Source organism: Acanthochromis polyacanthus, chromosome 22 (genome assembly GCF_021347895.1).
Source record: "Acanthochromis polyacanthus isolate Apoly-LR-REF ecotype Palm Island chromosome 22, KAUST_Apoly_ChrSc, whole genome shotgun sequence".
Taxonomy (NCBI): domain Eukaryota; kingdom Metazoa; phylum Chordata; class Actinopteri; family Pomacentridae; genus Acanthochromis; species Acanthochromis polyacanthus.
This window is the reverse complement of record NC_067134.1, coordinates 24,833,430-24,849,312: the sequence shown is the minus strand read 5'-3', so window position 1 is coordinate 24,849,312 and position 15,883 is coordinate 24,833,430. Positions and strand designations below refer to the sequence as shown.

The following is a 15,883-nucleotide window of genomic DNA, read 5'->3' as shown; positions in this document are numbered from 1 at the left end:
GCGTCTTCAGCTTTAATTGACCAATAGGGAGTCCCAGATTCATATTATTATCCTGAAATGGCATGACTAATGTCATAATAAGGTCTATTAACTACCCAAGACTCACGTGTTTTGAGGTGCGAATGGTTGTGGAACTGTCAGATGAGTGATGATTCAAGATGTTAATGGTGCTGAAAGTTTCCAGGAAGAGATCTCACTCATTTGAGGACAGCAGTGTTCAAGAGAGATGACAAGACATCTCTGAACACCACTTATCCGCTACTTATAATGCAGTCTTGAGAGCTCTCCACAGATAGTTTCACCACTAATAACATCTTGAGTGATCCCTCTCATGGCAGTTTCACAGCCATTCATATCATGTGAGTTGTATATTGTAACTGGGCCTTTATCCACGTGATCTGAGGATGATGTATCTGGATATCTCTATCAGTCAGTTAGAACTGAAGAAGCCTCTTGGATGAGAGGTAAAAACCAAAAATGGTCCAGCTGCCTTTTACTGAAGCTCAAAAGAATAATTACTGCAGGGCTTTCCTTTCACAGCCCTCATTTAAACCACTACCAACAGCGACACCTGCTGTCACAAACCAGAACAGCATTTTCGTCCTGTAGGTCACTCGGAACGTCCAGCTTCTGACAACCGCTTCCTCCCCGGACCTGAATTGACGTTGCACACAAAGCAGGCATGGCGTCCTTCAACCATAAGCGTTCGTAGCAAACCTTTACCTGAATTTATTTTAGTTATTTTTTATGTGTTTGGTGGAATATTTATGACAATGGCGACCAGGAGCGTGTGTCAAGTCTTCCGGCGGCGTAAGTACCCGTTTGTTAACGTGTAGCATTAGCATGGGAGCTAACTAGCTAGTAGCCGTTAGCTTTGTAAGCTGCGTAATTACACCTTTATTTCAGATAATTCTTTACTCTGCATAGCAGGAAAAGCACATATGTCATAAATAATAAACGTTTCGTTTTATATTTAGCGTCCTTATGTCATTTCCTAGTAAGCTAACATACCAGCACCTTGATTAATGTAATTCAACACACCTGTGCGTTTCCTCCCGTTACACGTTAACATGTCGTGTTTTCCAGCTTTGACATAAAACAAATGATGCAGAAGGTAATTTAAAAGTTGTGAAATGTCTTCTGTTGTTTCAGTGTGGATATTTTTAGTCTCAAATGCAAGTTAATAGGTTTTGATATCGTCACATTATCGACGAGCAACCAGCTCCATAAACACTAATATTTTTTTAGAAATTGTTATTTTGAATATTACATGCTCTGAATAATGACGTTTAAACCCTCGTTATCAAATTTGACAAACTCTATGACTTCAGAATGTGTGACAGTAAATACAAAGTTACTGTAAGTGATTTCTTTTGCTTTTTTAATCAGTCAGTGTTAGAAGAGTACAAGCTGGCAGGAATGTCAAAGTAAAAGACATCCTGACTTCAAGCACCTTTTAAAAGTAAAACATTCCTCTTTCTCTTAGTGCAAATAGCGATAGAAATGTATTTGTTGGTGCTAATACAACTGATATTCTGTGATTCTCTATCAGTTTTGCACTACAGTGAAAAAATACACATACTTTAGAATGTGTTTTAACATATCTTGCAAAATTTGTTATGAAATGCTCAGAAAATAATAAGACAAAATTATTATTAGAAACTATATTGTGCCAAAAAAAATTAACAGTGCACTTATTTGTGGTGGCATAGCATTTCTATAGCAGCACCCATATGAGAAAATAATATGAATAATATATAGTTTTTGTGTAATAAATACTTTGTTGTGAAAGTCACTGATTTAGTTTCCTTAGTTGGACTTTCATGTGAGTTTTTGTTCTATTTCTTGAGCCTCTGACAAAGTTGTTGTTGTGTGTGTTGGTCCACTTTGTCTCTGCCTATCCTGGTCTTCATCCTATTGTATAAAACTGTTAGGAAAATCACCTACACACACTAAAACACACACAGCTAACATTTCAGCAGCACTTAGATCACATAATGAGCTGCTGCTAAGATAGTTCTTGTAACTGTTGTGTGTGTGTAGCACAGATAGATGAATGCAGCTGTTGCATTTCAGGGACAGTTATATTCCAAAATATGTCTCTTAAATTAAATTCTGTGTACAGATCTGGATATTGGAGATGCTCAGAAAAGTTTCAGGCGTTTCCTCTGTTTGTTCCGAATTGGACACCATTTCCAATCAGATTTTTTGTTGCCTGACAGGTTAGGTCATGTGTTCTTTTTTTTAAGAAACTCAACTAAATATTTATTGAGTTTTGAGAATCCTCTGCTGTTCCTTTGATTCCTAATGTTCCCCCTGGTGTACCTCCCTCCTCCATTCATCTCTCCTCTCATCCACAGGTTTTGCATCTGCCGCAGCATCTTTGCGTCCGTTGCCTGCTGAGGTTCGCAGTCAGCGCAATGCCGTTTTCTCCAGAGAGCAGGCCAGACAGAGAGCTCTGTACCCTCGTATCGAGAAGATAGAAGTGTCCATGCATGGCCCAGGCCTGGACGGCACACTGCTCATCATGAACAGAGGGATGTCCACTCCACTCAGCTGTGCTAGGCGTAAGTATCATGTTCAATATCCACATACTTTAAGCTTCACTGCAGCTATTTGAACATCTTCTTAACTACAACAATCCACGGTAAGAAAGTAAAAGCTTAATTTTGATGCATTGATGCTGTGTTCCTGTGTGATTAACTACTTGCTTCTGATGAACTGTTTCCCCCTCAGATCTGACAGATCATCATGTGAAGAACTCCGCTCTGGCCCTGGTGGATGGAGAACTGTGGCCTCTCCACCAGCCCCTCACCAGCTCCTGTTCCCTCACTCTGCTCACATTTAAAGACGGCGACCCAACACTGGTCAATCAGGTACTTTGATAACAAAAAATGTTATTTTCTTAATGATTTTGGAAGGTCAGGGAATCCAATAAATCCTCAAAAGTAGAATTAATAATTCCTTACGCATATTTATTTCATTGTGAGCTCAAAAAATCTTGGAAAAATAATCTAGTTTTGCATAAAAGTGAGAAATATACAGTACAGATCCTGCTGAAATGTGCCTTTTTGTCATCTTTGCGTGGAGTAACAGTACTGTAAGGACAGAGGAGCCATTTGCACTGGAAAATGACATTCTGTAATATGTGTTTAAAGATTAGACATTAATCTTTATTATAATACAATTAAATTCTGAATGCAGTCACCTTAGTTTTTTAAGAAAAAAGCAAGTTCATGCACTGAGCAACCTGTAAACAGACAAGAGAATCAAACAGCGTGTTTTATGAAATCAGAAAATGCTTTGAAATGAATTGCGCCTCCATGTCTTCCCCTCAGGCCTACTGGCGTTCCTGTGCCGCCCTGCTGGGTCAGGTAATAGAAACTGCGTTCAAGGACGAATATTCTGTGGAGCTGCTCAGCATACCAGAAGTGCCAGGTAAGAGGAGCGCTTTTCCTCGTGTCTGATTGGTGGTGCGAGGTTCAGACATGTGCTGCTTATCTGATTCTATTTCATGTGTTTCCCTGCAGTCACGTCGGGAGCTTTCTGCTGTGATGTGCTTCTCGACCCGCAGCTGGACTCATGGACCCCGTCTGAGGTGTGTGTGGTCGAAAGCTCACTGAACCCTCGTGTCGTCCTGCGGGTCAGATTGACTCGTTTTAAAGTTTGAAAATGTGGGGGAAAAAAATAAAATCACAGTGAAACTTGTGGTGTCCACATTTTCAACATTTTTGGAAAATCTCTGAACATTTTTTGGTGAAAAAAAGAAATGTGAAAAAGAAAAATCTTTTTTGTGAATGTTCTTAAAGAAAATATTACAAGTTTTACTGATATATATGTAATCATTTTAGATATTTTAGGATTTTTTACTCATTTTTTGAAAATATTTACAAGAGATTTATTTCCAATTTTTTTTTTATTAAACTTTTAAGGGAAATTTTTAAGGAATTATTGGAATTTTCTTCCTGAAGCTTTTCATAAATGTGGGGATTTTTTTTTGCTGAATTTTTGGATTTTTTTCAAACAAGGAAACAATATTTTTTGGATTTGTTTTTTCAGAAAGAAAATTATTCGTTATTAAAAGTAATTCCTTAAATGTTTTCCTTAAGAGTTTTGAAAAGAAAAAGAAAATAAAATCACCTCAATTTGGCAAGAAAATTCTTGTCAATGTTTTTTAAAAAATGAGTAAAAATCTTGTGTTTAACAAAAGGAGACACGTCTGTACTTTTTTTAAAAAAAAAGGGCAGGAAACAGGCATAAGCTAACCGTGACGTCACCCGTTGGTTTCAACGCCGAGAAAATGAAGCCCAGATTTTCCTACTTCCTGGCCACTGTTTTGGATTTTTTGGAGCCAGTGACATAAAAAGCGTCAAACAGACTGGACCGGAGAGCAACTGGGGGCAGGATTGGCTGAGAACTCTCTTATCCCGCCCACATTTTACCGCAGAGGCTTCTGTTGCTGTCCATCAAGTATAGCCACGCCCCCTGGCTCCGCCAACTTTAACAATTTATTTAAAATTCAGTATTGATTTATTTTAAGATCGGCCACCTGATCTCTCATTTTGACCATGAAAACTAACGGGGAAAAAATCCTGAGCTGTAGAAAATCAGTCTATCAAATTTTATTTTTTCCAAAAATGAATTGGGGTCTATGGAGCAAAAGCTTTTTGGAGCCAACCCTAGCGGACGGCGTGATATTGCAAGTTTTTGACACTTCCAGGTTGGCTTCAATTCTGGAGCCAGATGCTACGTCCACTTTATATACAGTCTATGGCAGGAAAGAGCTTTTATTTGTTGCTTGGTTGCTGGGTCTTTATCTGGTCCTTTCCTTTCCTTTCCTCGGCTGTTTTTATTCCCAGGAGTCTCTGCGCTCTCTGACCAGAGGGGCCCAGCAGCTGATCCACCAGGACCGGGCCTGGGAGCCTCTGGAAGTGGCGCCCTCTGTGGCGCTGGAGGTTTTCTCACACAGCAGGTAGTCTCCATCCGACTCTTTACGTCCTCCTCTGATGCCACCTCACGGATTTCTCCACAGCACTTTTCTTTCTGTAGATGAAGTGTCATTTACAGAAAGAGAGCGGGAAACATTTATATCTGATGTGAAGTTTGTGTGGTTGCAGCTGCCCTTGATTTAAAAAAAAGGGGAGTTTTGGGGAGCGAAGGCAAGCTCCTGTGAATTTCCGGTTATCACTGAAAACCAGTAAGCAACCAATAATCAGCTGAGAATGGTTGCATTTAGCTTTCGTTCCTTGTCTTCTGACTGTAAATGTACTTTCAGGAAAGGCCAGGGAGACCGTTTGATGGCACTTTGTGGGAGATTGAACTCTCTCGTTTGTTATTTTGTAGCTTGACACCATATTTTCTTTGCGCTTATATATTTTCCTTCTCCAGTACATTCAATCAAAGGTGATTATTGTTGCTCAACTCTCTTTCCCAGGTGTAAACAGGAAGAGGTGGAACAGAAAGCTTCACAAAATCCCAAAGGCACAGTGACGCTCTACAGGTGACTTTGCACTGTTTTGTTGAATATTTTCCAATTTAACAAAACATACACAAAGCAGGTAATAGTCAAAGTGTTAGAAAAAATAAGTAAATAGAACATAAAGTAAGAGGCGGTGTAAATAATCCTGCTTATACTTAATAATAAGTCTGATACAGGTTTTGGCAGAGGGTCAATGTAGGTCAAGTCAGGCTGCCAAATCTTCAGAAAGGTGGTGTTTTCCTTTCTCAGAGTGTATGTGATCTTTTCGGGTGAGTTGCAGCTGTTCATTTCCATCAACCATCCAGCTGTGAGGAGATGGCTCAAAGCTGTTTAAAAAAATCTCTTCTGTAAAGTTCCCAAATAGACGAGTTGTGGATCCAGTAGGATGACAAATCCTGCAAGTTTTGTCACAATATCACTAAATTTGTGCCAAAAAGTGCTAAGATTCGTACACGACCAGGTGCAGTGCAAAAACGAGCCCTCCTCTGTCCCACAGCTAAACCATGTCTCTGATCGCTCAGCTTTATATTTATGCAGGATGATGTAATACAGAGTTGGCGAAGAAAGTTAGAATGGATCGGACTTAATTTTTTTCCTTCAGCTTCATGTCATTTCTGTGCACTTGAAACAACTTCTATTATTATTACATCACTCATTTGACTTTTACCCATCCTTGAAGATGTGGAGACCATGTGCTGCTGAGTGGGGGCCCCCTGGTGGCCAGAACCGGCCTGTGCTCCCAGTATGAGGTCACAGCCCTCCATAACCTGGGTCAGGGGTCCTGGGGCGTCCACCGCCGAGCTCAGGGCGTCTCTCTGCCTCTGCAGCTGCAGGTAGGGATGAGTGTGTGAGATATGATGACAGAATTACGATTATTATTGCTGCCTTTGATTTACTACTTTGTAAATTTTAATTTATTGCTGTACATAATCTGTTTTACACCTACCTACCCTTTTTGTGGGTGTTTCTTCTTTCTCTTTTTAAATGTGACGCTCTTTCCCATCCTTATTGCCTCTCAGGGATGTTTTTTTCTTTTCTGATTCCAACATTTCACTTGAACACACTGAAGGTTTTCAGGAAGCCCAGCTGAACAATCTGCTTCTGTGTTTGACTTTTCAGGGTTTTATTTCTTTTCTTGTGTGTGTTTGGACAACAGTGGATTAAATTCTCAGACTGTCATTGAAACTGCATTCATTCTAATTAACTTTTAAGTTATTTTTTATGAAAATTTCAGTGGTGCAGTGGTCCACTTATCTGAACTACTTTAAACTTGACATTTACTGGGTTGAGCTTTAAAACATTAAGATTAAAATTCAAAGTATCTGATGCCTCCATAGGAATAACCACGTTAAATAAAGTGACATGTTTTATTTAGGGCCAATGCTAGTTATTAGTGATCAAGGAAGGCCAGTTACCAACATTTGGAAGCAGTGTACAATACATATAGTGTTTTACCATCAGTGTGAGAGCAGGGAACCTTTCTTCTTCATTAACCCTTCGATGTGCAACATGAGTCAAAAGTGACCCACATCCAATGCAAAATGGGCATCTTCTGACCCACACTGTGCATCAAAGCGTTCATAAAGATGTCTGTAACTGAATGTGTAAAATAGAAATAGAAGTGATGAAATTAGGACGCTTTCCAGGCTCGAGCTGGATCAGTTTGTCTCCTGCAGTGGCGTCTGCTGTTCTTCCGTTCCATCTACACGTCTGAGAACATTCTTATGAAGAAAAGCCCTCGGTACTCCTCCAAGGCTGCTCATTCCTCCAGAAATGCAGACGTCTTTAATCTTTTAGTTCTCTGACTTTTTGGTGTTTAATTTCTAACTTTAACCCTCAATTTTATTCTTTAATTTTTAAAACTGCACAGCTTTTTTGTTTGCTATGGCTGCTAATCAAGCTCTTTATTCATTTACCTTACTGTCATTTTTACGGTTTATTTGAATCAACTGCTCTGACTTGTCTCCTATATCTTGTTTGATTGTCTATGTTGTATGTTTTAACTGTCAAAACACTTTGTGAACACCGTTCTTAAGGGTGCTATATAAATAAAGTTATTATTATATAAGTTCACATTCAATCTGGGCGATTACAGATTTTAGTGTCCCAGTTTTTTCTTGAAGACTACAAAGCGTTTGTTGCCGTGGAAGAAAATAAATGACATTCTATCATCTTGAGATCAAAGTTTGTCGTGCACAGAGGTGTAAATATTTATTTAAAGGACTTTTTTGGTGTCTGCATGTGTCTGCAAGTCACGTTTTCTCTTCCTGTCTGCAGGCTCATCACACGGTCTGGAGGAAACTGAGGCAGCGGGCAGAGAAACTGGTAAGAGCAGCAAATCTCTGTGTTCTGCCTCAAACGGTCGTCCAGCAGTTACGTTGGTCTGTGTCACGTTCATCCAGCCCGCTCTCATTCCTCAGAGTAGCCAGAGGTTAGGATTTAACACCGCTATTTTTATTACTTTGCGTTATTATTTTGGCAAAAGCGTCGAGAGGAGACGCGTCGTGGGCTGTAATCTGCAGGAGGAAGCGGGCCTCATCCTCCTCGTGAAGGACAAACTGCTGTTTTCTGAACCCGACATCAAAAACACTGCCAGAGGAAGTATTTTTAAATCTCTCCAGGTTTCAAGGCTCTCATTGGGAGTGATGCGGAGTTGAATCCGCTCCATCCGCCTCACCGAGTTTGACTAAAAAAGAAGCTTAATTTCTGCAAATTCAAACTAGGCTACGAGTTAATTTTGGATGGAGCCATCTAGGCGAAATATATTTTGCTGCAGCTTCTCTGGCGTTCTCCGTGAATCACTGATTGCGTAGCGAGAGGAAAAAAAAAGATTTACTCATTAATAGGCACACTTGATTTGGCATCCGATGACACAGCGCGCTCTGTGGCCTACATTTTATTTTCACCGACATCCGGTTATTCAGGGAATTGAGATAGCACTATATTGAAGACAAAAGTGTGGATGCCGGAGCTGGACACTCATTAGAAGTGGAGACTATTTGGATCACGTCCTTCTGGAGTTCTTACAAGCACAAGATTAGCATGCAGACCTGCTGCAGGAGCGTCGCAATATCAGTTTTCTATCCTTGGAGGTCACTGTTCCATATTATCGTCTGTTTGCTGCGTTTAGATGCGTCCTGTCCTCTTCGTCCCACGTGCTAACAGAACATGACAGTAATCAGCGGAAGAGCTATAAACTGCAGCCGGCCTCAAACTTCTCTGAAGGACGTTTAAACCGCAGCAGAAGCAGCCTGATGCACGTCCTCTTCTCCTCTTCGGCAGCTTGCATCGGCAGGCTGAGATCACAGAAGACCACGTGAATGTTTTCGTTCCTTCGACTAAACCGCAGACGGCTGTGTTGTCTTGGCGTTGTTCGGTGTTTGCAGATAAACTGTGTTGTCTGGAAGAACGGCCAGAGTCGTGACAGACGATTATCAAACAGCTACAAGAGCTGGAAAGACGGTTTAAAAACACAGGTTCTGATGTATTTCACCTGAGAGACTGTTACTATTATTGCTGTGTGGTGTTTTATAATAAGCCGTTGTTCTGGTTTATTTACATTTTTGGTATTTCTTGTTGTAGTTTTGGCCGTTAATTCATACAGATGGAACTTCTTCCTGGTAAACTTTCCTACAATCTGTTTTTAAATTGGGAAATCCTTTTTTTTTTTGTTCTTTGCACAAACAACACACTCAGAGGCTGTTTAGGAAATCAGACCTCTACATTGGTGGCATTATTAAACATGAATGGGGCACAAATAAAACACTTAAAGGAGGACAAGAGTCCAATCTGAAGGGCCGCTTCTATTTAACATCATCTAGATAATGTGCTGTTGGTCTACTTTTTTGTTGTTTTGTTTCTCGCTTTTCTCATTTTTATCCCCCGCCTCCACGAAGTGGAAAAGGATGATATAGGTTTGGCCTCCGTCCGTCCGTCCGACATGAAGGGGACAGCTTTTCTCGGAAACTATTACAGCTAGGATTACGAAATGTAGTGTGTAGCTTCACACCATGGACACCTTGATCAAGTTTGAAAATGAGACCTGTGCGATAATATTTAACAGAGTTATGGCCCATGATCACTATTTTGGATGTAGACTCATAGACATCACATGTGGCGGGGGATATTGATGACCATGTCGTCTTGTTTTGTCTTGTTTTTGTCGTTTGTTCATTTTTTCGTCTCTTTTTTGTTTTATTTCGTGTCGTTCGTCTCATTTGCCGTTTTGTGTCTCACTTTTGTAATATTTTGTGTTGTTTTTATGTATTTTGTCCCACTTGAAATCAGATTGGGCTGAGTGCTCCCCCTGAACTGGAGTGAGTTGGACGCTGTTGTTTTCATGGAGTGATTGTCCACGTTGGGCAGAGATTGTTCTGCGTTTTGTCCTGAAAGAGCAAACCCTGGCGTTCAGAATCCATCTTAAATTCTGTACAGTATCCTGACATTCGCTTCAGCTTTTTTATTTTATAATGATTCCCCTTAGAATGCTTTAGAGCTGAGGTGTTTTATTATAAAGTTGAAAGATTAGCGTTGTTTTGCCCGCCCCCTGTTTGTGGCGGCACACAGGACTCTGCAGAAACAGGTTGATGAAAGCGGCGAGGCGTGGGCGGGCGGACGCGTTTTGTGAGCCGGCTGCAGGCGGTAGGGAGGCATGTCCCCCGTCTGCCTCCAGCTGGCGCTCCAAACACTGCCACCCACGCTGAAAACACACAAATTTCACCCGTGGGGGACATCAAACCCCCACACCCCTCTAACATCCCTGAGGAAACGCTCTTTTAAAGATGCTAACATATATAGATATGTTACAGTTTTCTACAGAAATGGGCTGCAGAGAGGACTCTTGTGAATAAATCAGTTCCTATTTTTTATTATATAAGTCTCACTTTTTCATTTTTATCACAGGTAGATGTGCCAAGATCTGAAGAGGGGACACCAGCTCCTCCAACCAGCCAGGAAGCTCCTCTGTAACCTCCCACACACACATAAACACACTTCTGACATGTATCCCACTGTATCATTTGTTCAATAAATGTGTAAAAACGCACCATAAGTCACCTCCACACATCTCTTTCTAATAAAAACGAAGGGAGGGGGGAGTTAAACTGTTCAGCTGATTGGGAGAGTGAAATGTCGTGTGTGTGTGTGTCAGCAGTTTGCTTAACAACAACAGCAGTGTGTGTGTGAGAGTGTGTATATGTTGGCTGAAGGTCAGGCAGCAGTGCAGCTGTTGGGTCTGTCACTCATCAAACAGGTGGTTCTCAATCCTCGGAGTGTGTTTGGCAAGTGTGAGAAAGTGTGAGCGAGCCTGAGGACCGGAGCCATGAGGCCGTTTCTTTTTCTTCTCCAGGATTCCAGGCGATTTGACACGTTAGACTCAACACTTCTGCTTTCTGCCAGAGGTACATCATCGATGTCCACAAATGTCGCTGTTGTAACCCCGAGACATACACGTGTAAAGAAGGTTTACGGGTCAATATATGATTGCGGAACTTTTTTTTTTTTTTTGCGGGACTTTTTGTGTCATAATTTTTTCTGTTTTCAGGCCTAAAATCAACATGGCTGCCTTTAACCAAACACCACATGGCATTTTTAAAGATTCTTCTAAATATAAAACTGAGTAAAATTGAAATAGGAAGTTATTTCTAAAGATATTGCAGTAAACCTGTTGATTACTTCATATTAAATAACTCAAAGCCTTGGAGTCTTCCAGTCTTTTCTTCAGGAGGAAATGACATCATGCAGAGCAGGTCATATTGTTGTTATTTTCCATATGAACTTTGATGTATTGCCAAAGAAGAAATATCTGTCAATCAAAACTATTTTTTAATAAGCTCGTTTAATTAGTGTTTAGCTAATTAGAAGGTGGTTGTTCAATTGGGACGGTTATTTAGTTCACTTTTTAGTGATATCCAGTCATTTCTTATTAAAAACCGAGACATAAAATGACAAATGAGACGCAAAAGGTCAAAAGCAAGACAGAAAACGACAAAACCTGTTTTGGATTTTTAAATAAGCTCATTTTAGTATTGTTTAGCTAATTAGAAGGTGGTTGTTACTAAATTGGGACGGTTATTTAGTTGACATTTTAGTGAAATCCAATCATTTTTTTATTAAATGTTTTTTTTTCCCAGAATAAATAATTCTGGAATTTGTAAAGACGTGATCATAATGAGCATCAAAACTTTTACTCTTAATAAAAATGTATGCAGAATATATCCCATGGACTTCAAAAGTCCCTCAGTTATGTATTGACCCTTAGGCTGCAGTTATTGGTTAATCCTTTGAAACCTGTTTAAGAAATTTCACTCTTATTCTTTTGAAGTTTGCTCTCATGGGGTGTTCACTGGTGTTTCGGGTGAATTGCTTATCAGAGACAGAGGCTAAGACAAAACAACAAAGAGTAATTGAATACAGAGATTTGGCAAACAGTTGCAAATAGCAAAGCTGTGACAACAAAAGGTAAGAGGTGGTGAAGGGGTGACACTAGTAGCAAAAGGTCTGCTATTTTCTTCATTAAATCCAACATTAAACCCCAGAAATTACAGCTTTTACCATTCAGATGCTGCAAAAATGGAAAGAATCCGCAGATTTTCAGCTTTCCATTGGTCAGTGATGGTTAGCTCTGTCAAAGTCACTTATTTGGGTGAAATGTTTTAATCAACCGCGATGAATAAACAGTTTGTTTTAACCAGATTTAGCAAAAGACTGAAAGTTTTGTGCTCCCAGGTGCAACTGAGAAACCATTCATAACTCAGCTGAACTGCAGGCTGTGTTAAAACAGCAGAGAAGAGACAAGCATGGAAACAAAGCTGTAAGTATTCATCTTTAGTTTGTAGAGTCACCTTTTCCCCTGGTATTAGGAGCACTTCTGGGCTTTTGGAGCAATGTTGATTCCTTTTTGTTTCAGATTCTTTTTTTTATGATTTAAAGCAGGAGTGTGAAGCTCATCTTAGTTCAGGGACCGTTTTCAGTACAGTTTGATGTAAAATCAGAGCATAATAAGATATAAACAACCACAACTCCAAATGTTTCCTCTGTTTTAGCGACAAAAAAATGGACAAACGACACATCCGAGACAGAAAATGACAAAAAATGAGATGATCGACACGAAACAAAACAAAAACAGGCAAAAAAATTCATATAAAAGTTACAAAGTGACAAAACAAGTGGACAAACGAGACAATAAAATTTTATAAATGACACAAATGAGACCAAAAATGACAAAAGCGAGAAACAAAACAACACAAGTAAGACAAAAAGGAAACATAAAATGACAAAAACACGAGACAAACGAAAAAATCAGACAAAACAAAAACGAGGAAATATTACAAAAATGAGACATAAAATGACAAAAAATGAGACACTTGACACGAAACAAAACGCAAAAGAGACAAAAAATTACACAAATGAGACCAAAAATGGCTAAAATGAGAAACAAAATGACAAAAAAGTAGACTAAGAACACAACTGAGACAAAAAGGAAGCACAAAACGACAAAACCATGAGACGAACGACAAAAGTCAGACAAGACAAAATATTACAAAAATGAGACACAAAATGACAAAAAGCAACACAAACAACACAAAACGGGACGAGAAAGTTACAAAGCGACAAAAAACATGGACAAACGACACATCCGAGACAGAAAATGAGAAAAAAATGAGACGATCGACATGAACAAGAAAAAACAGGCAAAAAAATTCATAGAAAAGTTACAAAGTGACAAAACAAATGGACAAACGAAACAATAAAATTTTATAAATGACACAAATGAGACCAAAAATGACAAAAGCGAGAAGCAAAACAACACAAACGAGACAAAAAGGAAACGCAAAACAAAGAATAAAGCGATACACAAAATGATTTTTAAAAATTGGACAAAAACACAATTGAGACAAAAAGGAAACAAAATGACAAAACCGAGAAACAAAACGACAAAAACACAAGACAAAGGAAAAAATCAGACAAAACAAAAACAAGAGGAAATATTACAAAAATGAGACATAAAATGACAAAAAATGAGACGCTTGACACGAAGCAAAACGCAAGAGACCAAAAATGACTAAAGCGAGAAAGAAAACGACAAAAAAGTAGACTAAGAACACAAGCGAGACAAAAAGGAAGCACAAAACGACAAAAGCCAGAAGCAAAATGACAAAAACATGAGAGGAACAACAAAAGTCAGACTACAAAAACAAGACAACTTATTACAGAAATGCGACACAAAATGACAAAAGAATAATCTAGTATTTTACTTTATAATCAAAACACCTTGACATGGTCTAGTAATAATTTTAAATTTGTAGTTGTACAAATTTACAATCTCCAGTTAATGTCTTCTCTGTAATTTTTACACTTGAACTCCTCCTGTGGGTCTGATTGGACCCCCTGGAGGGCCGGTTTTGGCCCGTGGGCCTCATGTTTGACACCCCTGCTTTAAAGTATCAAGTGTTTCTCTTTCCTGCTCCACTTAAAGCAGCACCAACAGTTTGTATAATCACAGTAGCGGACCATGTGTGTGACAGTGCAGGTGGTTCCAGACAGCTGTTAATGTTTAATGACTGCCAGCGACATAAAGTAAATCCAGCCGCCCTCCTTCCCCTCCCCCATGGTGTCGCCTCTCTGACATTTAACCCCTTTTATTTACCTTCAGACAAACACAAAAAGTCAAATTACATTCAGCAAAAACTCCCATTTAAGCTCAGATTGTCTTTATATTCCGGTGAGCTTCTTTCAAATCCGAGACAACAGGAGATTGAGCGAATCCTCGGGCCAGAACAAAGTTGTGCAGCTGTTGCTCCCACTCAAGCATCCGACTACTTCCACCGCTACCCCCACCCCGCTGACAATGTGCGAGACACACCCGAGGACAGATGCCCTCAGACTTCCAGCCAGCCACACCACCAGCACCAGTATGAGATGCTTGAATCTGTGCCTCGAAGCCCTGAATTCCTCGCTTGCTGTCGCGCTCGAGAGGTGTTTGGGAATGATCGCTGCGCCTGCTGCTCAAATACGATTAATTCTGGATAGCTGCTATAACACTCACTCCTAGAAATTAATTTATAACAGCCGTGTGTTCTCTGTTTTATCCCAAGGAATCAGAAAAGAGACTGACTGAATGTTTTAACCCTCCTGTCGTCCCGTTTTAAAGTTTGAAAATGTCGAAAAATATATATATTTTCACAGTGAAAGCTTCCACGGTTTCAACATTTTTGGGAAATTTGGGAACATTTTTTGGTGCAAAAAATAAATGTTACAAAAAAATGTTTCTTTAAGATCGTTCAGAAAAAATCAACCAAAATCCAGTGAAATTTGCTGGATTTTGCTTGATTTTTTCTGAATGTTCTTAAAGAAAATAATAGAATTTTACTGATATGTATGGAATCATTTTAGATTTTTTTAGATTTTTTTGAAAGATTATTATTCATTTTTTTAAAAAAAATACAATTTTTTTTTTTTAAATTTCTATTTCTTTCCAAATTTGGAAGATTTGTATTATTTTTTTTAAAACAGTTACAGTTTTTATTTTTTTAAATTTGTATTTCTTTCCAAATTTGGAAGATTTGTATTATTATTATTTTTTAAATATTTACAGTTTTTATTTTTTTCTTTCCAAATTTGGAAGATTTTTATTCCTTTTCTAAAAAAAAATTACAGTTTTTGTTTTATTTTATTTTTTACATTTTTACTTCTTTCCAAATTTTGGGAGATTGTTTTTTTTTTTCCAATAAAACTTATATGGGGAACATTCAAGGAATTTTTTTGAATTTTCTTCCTGAAGATTTTGCAAATCTTTATAAATTTGGGGATTTGTTTGCTGAATTTTTGGGATTTTTTTTTTCCAGACAAGAGAACAATATTTTTGGTGCCTGTAAATGAGGACAACAGGAGGGTTAAGAGTTCAGTGTTGAGGCGGTAGTAATGTTGGACTGAGCAGCGATCAGGCTCACACTTGTAGAAGAATTTCCAGATGACTCACAGACATGTATGATTTGATTTCAGGAACGGGTGTGGTATGGTTTCTTGTGGGAATTTCTGCATGAATATCCTTCAGATTTGGTTCCTTGTTTGAACGTGTCCGGCTGAATGTGCAGCAAAGAGCAGTCTGACAGTGTTTGAAGGCATGAAGGTGTTTGGCACAAAAACATGCTGTATGGAAAGGAGCTTTTAGGCCTTAAATCGACCACTAGAGAAGGACTTTCACATAGGATTAGTAAAAATACCAAAAATCTAAATTCTTCCAAAAGTCAATAAGCAGTATTTATAATCTGTTTACTTTGGTTGTATTGATGTATAAAGCATTAGTAGAAGGTTTTTTATTTTAAATATTACAACTGTTTGAACTTATAGATGGGAAAATGGCGCAACAATGTGTTTCCCTGGAATTCAGACCTCTACAAGACT

The 15,883-nt window shown here is 38.9% G+C and overlaps 1 protein-coding gene across 1 annotated transcript; it reads left to right on the top strand.

Annotated features, from left to right (window-relative positions):
• Nucleotides 1-605: 605 nt before the first annotated feature.
• Nucleotides 606-10,523, top strand: mrpl39 (mitochondrial ribosomal protein L39). The gene is made up of 10 exons (XM_022195643.2): nt 606-810; nt 2,361-2,567; nt 2,737-2,876; nt 3,339-3,438; nt 3,531-3,598; nt 4,860-4,972; nt 5,435-5,500; nt 6,159-6,312; nt 7,757-7,804; nt 10,382-10,523. Exons 1-10 carry the CDS (start codon nt 768-770, stop codon nt 10,445-10,447), a joined length of 1,005 nt encoding a protein of 334 aa, XP_022051335.2. The 5' UTR covers nt 606-767; the 3' UTR covers nt 10,448-10,523.
• The last annotated feature ends 5,360 nt before the right edge of the window (nt 10,524-15,883 follow it).

What these genes read in the sequence shown, in the direction of transcription:
- mrpl39 (XM_022195643.2), top strand. Translation starts at nt 768, where the DNA reads ATGACAATGGCGACCAGGAGCGTGTGTCAAGTCTTCCGGCGGC. An exon ending in GTGTCAAGTCTTCCGGCGGC is followed by an intron (nt 811 to 2,360) that starts GTAAGTACCCGT and finishes TCTCATCCACAG; the next exon opens with GTTTTGCATCTGCCGCAGCA. An exon ending in GGCAGCGGGCAGAGAAACTG is followed by an intron (nt 7,805 to 10,381) that starts GTAAGAGCAGCA and finishes TTTTTATCACAG; the next exon opens with GTAGATGTGCCAAGATCTGA.